At 37.8% G+C, this 12,264-nt stretch overlaps 1 protein-coding gene across 5 annotated transcripts in view; it reads left to right on the top strand.

Moving 5' to 3' along the window:
- Positions 1-12,264, top strand: part of atrnl1b (attractin-like 1b) — a 1,082,183-nt gene that overhangs the window by 102,889 nt on the left and 967,030 nt on the right. For all 5 annotated transcript variants that reach the window (XM_068052965.1, XM_068052967.1, XM_068052968.1 and 2 more), the window contains exons 2-4: positions 2,097-2,180; positions 3,414-3,527; positions 9,347-9,475. In XM_068052965.1, coding sequence (XP_067909066.1) covers positions 2,097-2,180; positions 3,414-3,527; positions 9,347-9,475 — 327 coding nt within the window. The remainder of the gene's footprint in view (positions 1-2,096; positions 2,181-3,413; positions 3,528-9,346; positions 9,476-12,264) is intronic.

Here is a 12,264-nt window from a genome sequence, read left to right on the forward strand (position 1 = left end):
CTCTGTCTCTGTGTGTGTGTGTCTCTGTCTGTGTGTGTGTGTGTCTCTGTCTGTGTGTGTGTGTGTCTCTGTCTGTGTGTGTGTGTGTCTCTGTCTGTGTGTGTGTGTGTCTCTGTCTGTGTGTGTGTGTGTCTCTGTCTGTGTGTGTGTGTGTCTCTGTCTCTGTGTGTGTGTGTCTGTCTCTCTGTGTGTGTGTGTCTGTCTCTCTGTGTGTGTGTGTCTGTCTCTCTGTGTGTGTGTGTCTGTCTCTGTGTGTCTGTCTGTCTGTCTGTCTGTGTGTGTCTGTGTGTGTCTCTCTCTCTCTCTCTCTGTGTGTGTGTGTGTGTGTGTGTGTGTGTGTGTGTGTGTGTGTGTCTCCTTCATCTGTTCCAGCAGCAGGCTATTCCTGCAGCTGGAGTTGTGGGGAATCATAGGTAAGTCTGATCCCGTGACTTCCTGGAAGCCGTGTCCAGCCCAACCCGACGGTAGCCCGAATGTTGGACTCGGAATTTCGACCCGACCTGAACTGAACCCGACGATAGCCCGACGGGTCGGGTAGCCAGGCTTTACCTAGTATTGTAAATTTATACAAAAGCAACATTCCCAAACAAAAGACATTTTAATATCCCTTTAGTTTGAACTCCAAGAAAGCAATATCAATACTTTTCTTCCAGTAGATAATCTATATTTTTGCACTTTTATGAAATACTTAAGATAGAAAAGAATGGTACAATCTGCAGTATGATTTTGGCTAAATGAAGATAATGGCCCTCAGTTATTTTAGTTTTTAACTTCTGTCACCAGTCGAACACTATGTATCATGAAAAACCATGAAATGTGATAGTTCCCCATGGTATAGCAACAACAACTTGCCATTATATAGTGTCTTTTTTGAGGTACATGCAAAATGGTTATTCTCATAATACCAAGTCAAACAACATACTCGCAAATTAGTGTGCACCTACAAGCTATTAAAAGTAATTTTTAAAATAACCAAATGTGATAAAAGGGACTTTGTATTCTGCTTTCAGATGACTTTTTATGTTCTCTTCATTTTTATGAATATACAAAAGTACTGAATTTGCTAGTAGCATAACCTAAAAGAACAACTAAAATAAGTCTCTTGAACTGATCTTGAAGTCCAGTTTCTCAGCTTAATTCATTCACATTTACCAATGCTTGGATACTCCTAAATACTCTTTTTAAACTGACTTTTGAATGAATGGAGAAAAACCATTGAAGAAGGCAGTATTGTGCTGGCTGAAGAATTGGACTGTAATGGATCAGAAGGGGTGATGAGCAGGCAGTAATACAGAATGTGGGTTGGGACTTCTGGCTGGGGAATATTACTCAAATATGTGGGAGTTATAGAGAGATTTGAAAATGAGTACAAATCATTGGTGCACCGTTCTAAGTGAAACAAGTGCCTAATGGCACTTTAGAGTCCCGTAAGGACAAGGGGTGAGAGAAATGGAATGTTAGAATGGTGCAGTGGAAACGCTTTCATGAGACTGAGGCACATTGCTTTGGAGTAGGAGGAGCTTTATTTGTAATCTGGCCCATTCTATACTTGCATGAATATTTGATAACATTGGGTGTCTAAACTTGTAAATTTTTCATTCTTAAGCACTGACATCTTTTTGCTTTGATTAGAACAAAGAAATACTTTTTAATAAATTGGATGAATTGAAGATAATAGACTGTAAACATGTGTTCATTATATTGATATTAGTGAATTCTAGTTTGCATTCATAAATAATCTGCTAAAGCTTGTTTCACTGTTTAAATAACATTAAAATAAATTCTGACACCACAGTTGTCCAAATGCTTTTACATTTGAAATTGGTGATCATAGTTAATTCCCTGAGATTAAAAACTGTTGGTACATTCTTGCAGTATTTCAAGAGTATAACTGCAGCTGTGTTAGTGGCAATGCAGTAAGGTTACAATTATCTGTGAATCTTCAATGATATCAATGAACCAGAAGTGAATGGACAAAGTTCATGTTTTTAGCTTCAGCACACCTGTATGTCAGACCATTCAGATATGTAGATGTGTTGCATGCATTGACATTTTTAGACATTCTTTTATATTCATGTTACTTTTGTGTTTTTCAGGTTAACTGAAGCATCAGGATATTTAACAGATGGGCCAATAAATTATAAATATAAAACTAAATGTACATGGTTAATTGAAGGATAGTAAGTATGTCTTCATTCCGGTATTGATTTTTTAAATTCATCAAATTCTATAAAATCAATAAAGTTTGAGGAGGCTTTAATAATTTTTATCCATTGAGTTTAATTAGCTTTGTGAAAATACTGTTTGAAACTTTTCATCGGTGATTTCAGTCAGTAGAAACTTGTGTATATTTTAAATATTTGCAGTTTGTTTTATTGGTCTCTTTTAAATAGTTTGTCCTTGTATATAAAAAGCATGCTGTTTTCAGGTAAAAGTAAACTTAATCTTTTTTAAGCAGAAGAATTTATGCTGAAAGTAATTTTTTCAATTTAAAATCCAAATAAATCATAATTAGGAGTGTTGTACATAAAATGCATTGACTTCTGCTTACAGCTATTTGTTAGGTCTTTCTTAAGCTTGTGAAAATTTAAGGGGAATAAAGTATACAATTTTCTCTCTGGGAAATGGCTACCATAACCTAGCTAGATTCATATTGAAAGTAATTTAAAAAGAGGAGTCACAAGTGGTGTTTGAATGGAAATTGGTTCCCTTCAGGTTGAGAGGGATGGTTAGAGAAACGGCACATCAAGCAGTACAACCGTGGAGAAATACTTCGAGATTTATTGCGTTCTGGTTCGATACATTTGACCAGGAATAAAGGGGTGTTTATACAGGGGTGAATAAAGGCACTGATTTCTTAGTTAAACAGGATATAATGGAATATGATTGAAGAGGCATATGATAAGTATAGAGAGAATATTGCAAGAGAAAATTGAGAAATATATGGAAATGAAGCAAAAAGGCGATTATGAAAGAAGACTGCCTATCAACATAACATAAATACCAAGGGCTTGAGTACGTAAGTAAAAGGATAAATTAAGAAGGTGGGGACTATTTCAAAATAAAGGAGTCATCTTGCATCTCCACCACTGCTTTATTCGCAAATACTTGAATATTTTGCTTCAGTTTTTATAGAGGAAGCTATAAGTGGGATTATTGGTTTAATTGAAGAGGGTATGGAAAAATTACTGGCAATAAATGGGTTTTTAAACTGTAAAAGTAAACTACTAAAAGTTAATGGGACTAACTGTAAAAAGAAAAATCATCTGGCTTAGATGGCATGCATCCCAAAATACTTGAGAGGTTTTGGGGATGAATTAGAAGAAGTAATTGTTTTAAAAAAAAATCTTTGAAAACAGGCATTGTGCTGAAGGGTTAACACTCACTTTTTAAAATTTCTTTTTCTTTCGTAGTCCAAATGCAGTATTAAGGTTAAGATTTAACCACTTTGCCACAGAATGTAGCTGGGACCATATGTATGTATATGATGGCGATTCAATATATGCACCTTTGATAGCTGTATTCAGGTAAGCTTGAAGAACTTTATATTGGAGCTAAGAGGACCCACTTGATCCTGTGAGCTGTGTACATTTTGTGCTGTTTTCCAGTTTTAACACATTTAATGGTGTCATAGAATAGAATTAACTTTTAAACCTAGATTGTTTGTAGTATTAATGCATGAATGCTTAACATGTTCGACATTCCTCTCTCATTTTAAATGAGTAATACACTGAAGTTTGCCTAGTTGTAACTCGCCTTTGAGTCAGAAAATTTTGGGTTCAAACCCCAGTCCAGAGACTTGAGCAATTAATCTATGCTAATGTTTCACTGAGTTAGTGAGGGAGTGATGTAATGTTGGAGGTGCTCTCTTTCGGGTGAGTTGTTATGCCGAGGGCTCCATCTGTCCTTGGGTAAATGTAAAAAAAAAATCCCTGAACACTTGTTGAAGAGCAGGGAGTTACGCTTGTATTCTGGCCAGTGTTTATTCCTAATCCAACATCAGTAAAACAAGTTATCTGGTCACTTGGAATATGGGAAACAATTTAATATTTTTATTGAATTCCCTTTATGTATTATAAAATAATTATATGGAAGAGTGGAAGGGAAAACATTACAAACTCATGTCCTAGCATTTGTCACTTTCAAAGCATGTGTATTTTCTGTTGTATATTTTGTTTATAGTGTTGAACATTGCAACTTGGAAAAAAAAATGAGACTTCCTCCCCAGAACACTTGAAACAAGATATATTTTTTTTCGACTATGGTATTCGATTTATGCTTAAGTGCTCAAAAGTGGATCTTCGTGCTGTATAATCCTCATGGAAAAATAAATGCCAAAATTACAATTTTTTTTGTTCTGTTTTAATTGGTTTGACAGTTGTCTGGGGGTTTAATAGCTGCCGTTGCTTCTACTCAACTTACATTGTGATGACCATGAGAAAGTTCAACATTTGCATGTGAATGTTAGAAATGCTTCTTTCCAGTTAGAAAATACTGTGGTTTCAGAACCTAATGCATATTTTCTGAAATTAATTGAGTTAATGAAACTGTACCAAAGATAACCTATGTAATTACCTCTCCTTTCAAATCCGAAAACTTCTTGTAACTAAAATTTAATGTACAACAGCTAAAGGTACTTTGTTCTTGTATGTTCTAAGCTTTTTCTGAATCTTGAGAAACAGCCTTTCCATGTGAGAATGAAACAATTGAGAACAAATGATCAACATCAAGACTATTTTTTGTTTCCTTTTTTAAAAAAAACAGGGAGTTATTCACATTTTATCACTTCAGTTGGCATGAAATGTGTTTGTTCTGCTCTGTTGTAGTTCAGAAAATGGTAGTCTCTGGTAGTTGCTCATAAAACACTTGATGTACACTTGGAGAGAAAGCAGTTGAAGTTGATAGTGTTGAGAGCAGTGTCACTGAGAGTCAGAGGGGAGGAATGCATAGTGCCATTGAATGTTGAAGTGCAAAACAAGTTCATGACTGTTGGTTTGTTTTCTTCTGTTACTTCACAGTTCCTATTTTGATTTGATTGTTCCCTTGCTTTCATTTTTGCAGTTTTTGTTTCTTGCTGTTGAATGCAGGTTTTTTTGTTGTCTACTTTTTTTTTTGTTTGGTCTTAATTTCTTTCTCAGCAATTTACCTATAGGTTTCCTTTTCCTTCTGAACTGCCAGCCTCTGTCTCTTCAGAAATCAACCGAATTGCCTGGTAAACGGGACAGTGTGGCTTATCTAATGAAATTCAGCTGCCTTTCACAATCTGAGACGTTTTGAGTTGTGTTGGGAGGTTTATCCTGATGGTATAAATTGCAGTAATTCTGTAAACTAGGAATGAGAGTGATTTTCTTTTATCATTGTTCTATATATATGTATTTAAATATGAAGTGAGGCAAATGGATTATGTTTCAGTGGGAGAGCATCTTGGAAACTGTGATCACGATTAATATGCTTAATGGAAAGGAACAAAGAACAATCAGGTGAGGATGCTCATCTGGACGAGGGCTAATGTAAATATGTATATGAGCAATGGGAGGCCTCAAGGAAGGAGATGAGATATTTCAGGTACAGACTCAACACATTCCCGTAACGCTAAAAGGAAGAGCATCCAAAGGTAGAGCTCCCTGGCTCACTTAAGAAATTGAGACTCAAATGAAACAAAAAAGCAGCTTATGATAAATGCCAGGTTCAAAATAAAGAATTGAGCAGAATACAGGCAGTGCAAAGAAGGTCTAAAATACAAAACGAGGGACAGAGTATAAAAAGGAACACTAAAGTTGTGCATAAACCTCAAGGATAGTTATGGGAAGAGTGGGGCTGACTGGAGACCAAAAAGGAAATCATCCTGTAGAGGCAAAGGGCATTACTGAGTGACTGAGTACTTGGCAGCATCTTCTTTTAGTCAAAGAGTCATAGAATCATTATGGCACAGAAGGAGGCCATTTGGCCCATCGAGTCCATGTGAGGACAGATGCATTGCCTCAGTAAAGGAAGGGGAGGGGGTAGAGAAATTGCTTATGGTAAAAATAAGTAGAGGAAGTACTTAAAAGGTTGGCAGCATCAGTAGCAAAGCGACCCTGTCGGGTTGGGATGCAGGTTAAGTTGCTAAAGGAAGGAAGAGTGGAAATTGCAGAGGGTCTAACCACAATCTTTAAATCCTCTTTGTGGGAGTGCAGCCAGAGGAATGGAGGGTTGCACATGTTAGACCATTATTGAAAAAGGGGAGAGGGAAATAGAGACCATAAAGTGGGGGGAAAAATTGTCACTTGGAAAAACATGTCAATAAATGATGGCCAATGATAGTAAAGACAAATCATGCCCAACAAACTTGATTGAGATCTTCAATAAAATAATGGAGAAGATTAATGGTTCATTTAATGTGTTCAAAAGCTGTTAAAGTAGTTAGACTAATAGACTTGTTAGCAAAATTGAAGCCCATGGGATTAAAGGGACATTAACAGTGAGGATACAAAATTGACTGAGCCAGAAAGCAGATTAGTGGTGATTAGTTGTTTTACAGACTGGAGGGAGGTTAATACAGTAGTGTGCCACAGTGAAATAAAAACAAAGTGTTGGAAATGCTCAGCAGATCTGGCAGCATCTGTGGAGGGAGAAGCAGAGTTAACATTTCTGATGAAAGATGACTGACTTGAAACATTAACTCTGCTTCTCTCTCTCCACAGATGCTGCCAGACCTGCTGAGTATTAATATAAGTTTTTGTTTTTATTTCATATTTCCAGCATCTGCAGTATTTTGCTTTTATTTTAGTGTGCTATTAGGGCAACATCTCTTTTGATGTATATTAGTTATCTGGACACGGGCATGGGGACATCATTTCGAAAGTTGCAGAGGGCACAAAACTTGAAAATGTAGTAAACAGTGGCAAACTTTAGGAAGACATGGATAGACTGCAAAATGAGATGATTAAATTTAATGCAGAGAAGTGTGATGTATTTTGGGTGTAAGAGTGAGAAGAATCAATATAAAGTAAATGGTACAAATTTAAAAGAGGTGCAGGAATAGTTCGACTTTTTGAAGGTGGTAGGACAAGTTGATTTTCTTTTTTAATAGACAGCATTCTTGGCTTTATGAATAGAGGCAGAGAGTACAAAAGCCAGGAAGTTTTGCTAAACATTTAGAAATCACTGGTTAGACTTCAGCTGACGTTTTGTGTCCAATTCTGGGCACCACACTTTAGGGAGTGTAAGTTTTAGAACCTTACTTTATAATTTGTTCTTGGATCAGACAATAAGAATTCAGACAAGGAGACACCTGACTTAGTGGTATCAGGATGATTTATTAAGGTTAAAAGCAATACTTATCCAATCCAAGGCAGTGAATATCCTAGTCCAGAGGGCCTTTACTCTCCACCGGCTCTAGTGCCACAGGCAGCTCGTGACTCCTCTTGTCTCTCCCTTTGTTGTCTTCAAATCTGTGCACCGAACCTCTCCAGGTCTGACCTTTTATTCTTTGCAGCTGGTTGGTCCTCCTGTGCACTGATTGATTGGTTCATACATATCACTGTTCAGATTGGTCCTGCCATTTCATTTGTCGTACTTCCGTTTGTTTTGCGCATGTGATCATGATTAATACACAATATGTACAAACAATGTATTATAATCTTGAGGTCCATTAGATCACACATTTCCAGCAGGACTCATCCTGCTTTTCTGCTCCATTTTGATCATAACTTGTTACATAGTTTTAAATATCTGCTCTTTTCTTTCCCTTTAACTGTTCATGTTATTAGGTCATGCATTTCCAGCGGGACTCATCTTGTTTTTCTGTTAAATTTTGATCACAGCTTGTTACATAGTTTGCGATATCTGTTCTTTTCCTTGTGATTACCACAGGAATCACAAAGCAATTCTGGTTGATTCAAACAGTATAGGCAGCATTTTTTTTTGCAGTAAGATGCACAGCTGAAGTTAACTGTTCATTTACCAAAAGTTTATACAAAACATAAGTACATAAAATTCATAATACAAAAAAAAAACAGTTAAAAATGACAGAATCCACATTTCTTACAGGAGAGTAGAAGACTTTGGGGAGGGTGCAGAGGAGAATTACCAGAATCATGCCAGGGATGAGGGACTGCACTTGTGTGTAGAGCGTGTTCTCTATGGAGCAGGGAAAATTTAATTGAGATGCTAAAAATGAAAGGTTTTGGTAGAGTAAATAAGGAAATTGTTTCCACTGCAGGAGGGTTGCAAACAAGACGACACAGATTTAAAATTGTTGGCAAGAGGGGAAATGACCAAGTTTTATGATCTGGAATGCACTGCCTGAAAGGGTGGTGGAAACAGATTCAGTAATAACTTTCAAAAGGGAATTGGATATGTACTTGAAAAGTAAATGTTTGCAGGTTAACTGGAAACAGATACCAATTGAATAGCTCTTTCGAAGACCAACGCAAGCTCAATGGTCTGAATGGCCACCTCCTGTGCTGTATGATTCTTGGAAATGTGCAGCAGGTACATCAATCTTTGACAAAAATGAAGTATTGTAGGTATCTTTCGATTTTAGTCCTGTTTCCATGCAGTTGTTGTACACAAACATGTTATTAAAAACATGACTGCAGTTCAGAATTTTGTACTTTGCTTATTTTGATGCAATGTTGCAAGTTTTGTTGGTAACCGGCTGGAGGGGGACATAATTAAAATTTAAAACATGCAATCCTGTCAGTTACAGAAAGGGTTTTGCTCAGAAAATGTGAAATATAGTGCATAACTATTAAAACAGTATAATTTTGGTACTTGGCCTTAATGTATACCTTACTTAACAGCGTATAATAGTGAGTCTAGACGTGCATTATATTTTGGCTGACTGTGATTCTGTGTGGCTGATTTGTCTGATTTTTCATTTTCTTCACTGGTTTCCATTTCACAAGACTTCCTTCGTTAAAGAATACTGTAACTCCTTGCTACTTCAAATTGAAAAGATAACAATAATTCAAAATTAATTAATTTTAAAATGATGTAATAGAACATAGGCATGTTTCTAAAGGGCAAAGAACATTCAATAATACAGATGGTTAAAGGACATTTGTCTTGAACATTTTATTCTTTCCAAATTTTCAAAGAACGCAACTTTAAAGTTCTGCATGGATATATCTTAAAATTTCTACTTTTTTGTCTGAATTTCAATTGCTGTCATGAACTATGTTTCAACATAACTGAAGTAATGATTAACATGACAAATTGCTTTTCTATGTTTTGTTCCTAATCTTGAGTAAGATTGCTGTTCCAGCATTGAGTCTTTACCATGTTTTAATATGAGTGTTTTAAATTATCATGCTATTATTTCAAATGCTGATCTTGATATGCTACTTCCTTCTTCTCACAGTGGCCTAATAGTTCCAGAGGTACATGGAAATGAGACTGTTCCTGAAGTAATTACCACATCTGGCTATGCATTGCTGCACTTTTTTAGTGATGCTGCTTATAACTTAACTGGATTCAATATTTTTTATTCGTAAGTACAGTTAATATCATTTATCTTAAGAACATTGTGACAAAATGTGAATTTGTGTGTTACATTTTCTGTGACTTCAAATAAACGGGCAATGTGATTTTAAAAAATTGGCTTTCGTCAGTTGTTTGGGCGTTATGGTGTTTGTGTGATGATGGGAATTGATGCATGTAACTGCAGTTAGACCATGGCAATTGGAGATGTCTGTCCTGTGGTTTTTCTTTGTGTCAACACCTCTGGTCTGAATTGAATTAAGTTTAAAAAGTGGCTTAATGTTTGGGAAGAGCTGTTTGTTTGAAATGCTGTTAAAGTACATTGACTAGTAGACTGGGCAATAAATTAATTTAATTGCTCTGAGCATTTAAAATTGTTTGAAGAAGACTGATAACTAGACATGAATACTCCAAATGTTTTGTGGCCCCATTGGCCACAACAGCAATGGATGACCGAAGTTTAATTTTCCAGTATAATCTTTTGAATTTCCATTTTCAGCAGGGGACATATCTCAGCTTTTGTCTCCAGTAACACATTTCTCCAATATGAAGATGGAGTCTCCATGCTCCTGGCCTCCTAATTGCAGAACAAAGCTTTCCATTAATGACAATAGAAAATGGGGGTAGGGACAAGGATGCAAATACATAAATCCCTGAGGTTATATGGGGGAAGCTCACTAATATTTGGAAGAGTTGGTAATTGTGGAAGGCAATGTAATGAAGAATATGTGCTTTTTTCCCCCCTTTGCAAACTGAGAGGAATCGGGACTACCATATTCAATCATTGCAGTTAATACACAAATGCACTCGTGACCAGTCAAATAAACTATGTTCAGTGCCATATATAGTGTTAATTGTATATTAATTTGTGTGTTCAATTGTATTCAGGCGGTGGGCATTAATTGGGACTCAGACGTGGTCTCTTCAGACTACTAGCAAAGATCGGATGTCCACCAAAGCTACTAAGTATCATCACCTCATTCCATGACCATATGAAAGGCACAATTCAGCATAGCGGTGCCTCATCAGACCCCTTTCCTATCCTGAGTGGTGTGAAACAGGGCTCTGTTCTCATACTGACACTGTTTGGAATCTTTTCACTGCTGCTCTCACGTGTGTTCAAGTCTTCAGAAGAAGGAATTTTCCTCCACACAAGATCAGAAAGCAGGTTGTTCAACCTTGCCTGTCTTAGAGCAAAGACCAATGTACGGAAGGTCCTCATCAGGGAACTCCTCTTTGTTGACGATGCTGCATTAACATCCCATACAGAAGAGTGTCTGCAGAGACTCATCGACAGGATTGCGGCTCCTGCAATGAATTTGGCCTAACCATCAGCCTCGAGCAAACAAACATCATGGGACAGGACGTCAGAAATGCTCCATCCAAAAATATCGGTAACCACGCTCTGGAAGTGGTTCAAGAGTTCACCTAGCTAGGCTCAACCATCACCAGTAACCTGCCTCCCAATGCAGAAATCAACAAGCTCATGGGAAAGGCGTCCGCTGCTATGTCCAGACTGGCCAAGAGGGTGTGGGAAAATGGTGCACTGACACGGAACACAAAAGTCTGAGTGTTTCAAGCCCGTGTCCTCAGTACCTTGCTCTATGGCAGCGAGGCCTGGACAACGTATATCAGCCAGGAGTGACTTCTCAACTCATTCCATCTTTGCTGCCTCCGGAGAATCCTTGGCATCAGGTGGCAGGACTGTATCTCCAACGCAGAAGTCCTCGAGGCGGCCAACATCCCCAGCATATACACCCTACTGAGCCAGCGGCGCTTGAGATGGCTTGGCCATGTGAGCCGCATGGAAGATGGCAGGTTCCCCAAGGACGCATTGTACCGCGAGCTCGTCACTGGTATCAGACCCACCGGCCGTCCATGTCTCCGGTTTAAAGACGTCTGCAAACGCGACATGAAGTCCTGTGACGTTGACCACAAGTTGGAGTCAGTTGCCAGTGATCGCCAGAGCTAGCGGACTGCCATAAAGGCGGGGCTAAAGAGTGGCAAGTCGAAGAGACTTAGCTGTTGGCAGGAAAAAAGACAGAAGCGCAAGGAGAGAGCCAACTGTGTAACAGCCCTGACGACCAATTTTATCTGCAGCATCTGTGGAAGAATGTCACTCTAGAATTGGCCTTTATAGCCACTCCAGGCGCTGCTTCACAAACCACTGACCACCTCTAGGTGCTTGCCCATTGTCTCTTGAGACAAGGAGGCCAAAGAAGAAGACCTGTGCTCCATATTTTAAAACATATGAGCAGCTGGAAACTGGTTGGGTTGGAGATGCAAGTTTGCAATCTGCATCTCTGTAAATAAAAGCTTGCAAGTGTATAAAGATTTTAGGCCAGTATTACATCCTTCACTGCCTGGCTATCTGAGTTCCAACATAAAGCAGTGATCTTTAATTTCAGATAGTCAGTCACTTCAATCAATAGAAACTAAATTTAGCAAAGCCATCTGCTCAAGAAAAGTAAGGTAGGAGCTGAAGTGAAATTTATGGAACATTTTGAATACAATCTAATAAGAAAAAAGAGACTTGCATTTATGTCGCACCTTTCATGTTCTCAAGATGTCGCAAGTGCTGGGCAGCCAATTAGTACTTATTAATGTGTAGTCACTGATGTAATATAGGATTCCAATTTTGGGAACAGCGATGTGTTAATGACCAGATAATTTTATTTTACTGGTGTTGGTTGACAGATAAATGTTAATATCACCACATACATTCATAATTTCCAAAGATTAAGTGCAACCATTGTGCCAATGCATGGTTATATCCATACGACATGGAAATTGTCACGG

This window comes from Heterodontus francisci, chromosome 20, assembly GCF_036365525.1.
Source record: "Heterodontus francisci isolate sHetFra1 chromosome 20, sHetFra1.hap1, whole genome shotgun sequence".
Taxonomy (NCBI): Eukaryota; Metazoa; Chordata; class Chondrichthyes; order Heterodontiformes; family Heterodontidae; genus Heterodontus; species Heterodontus francisci.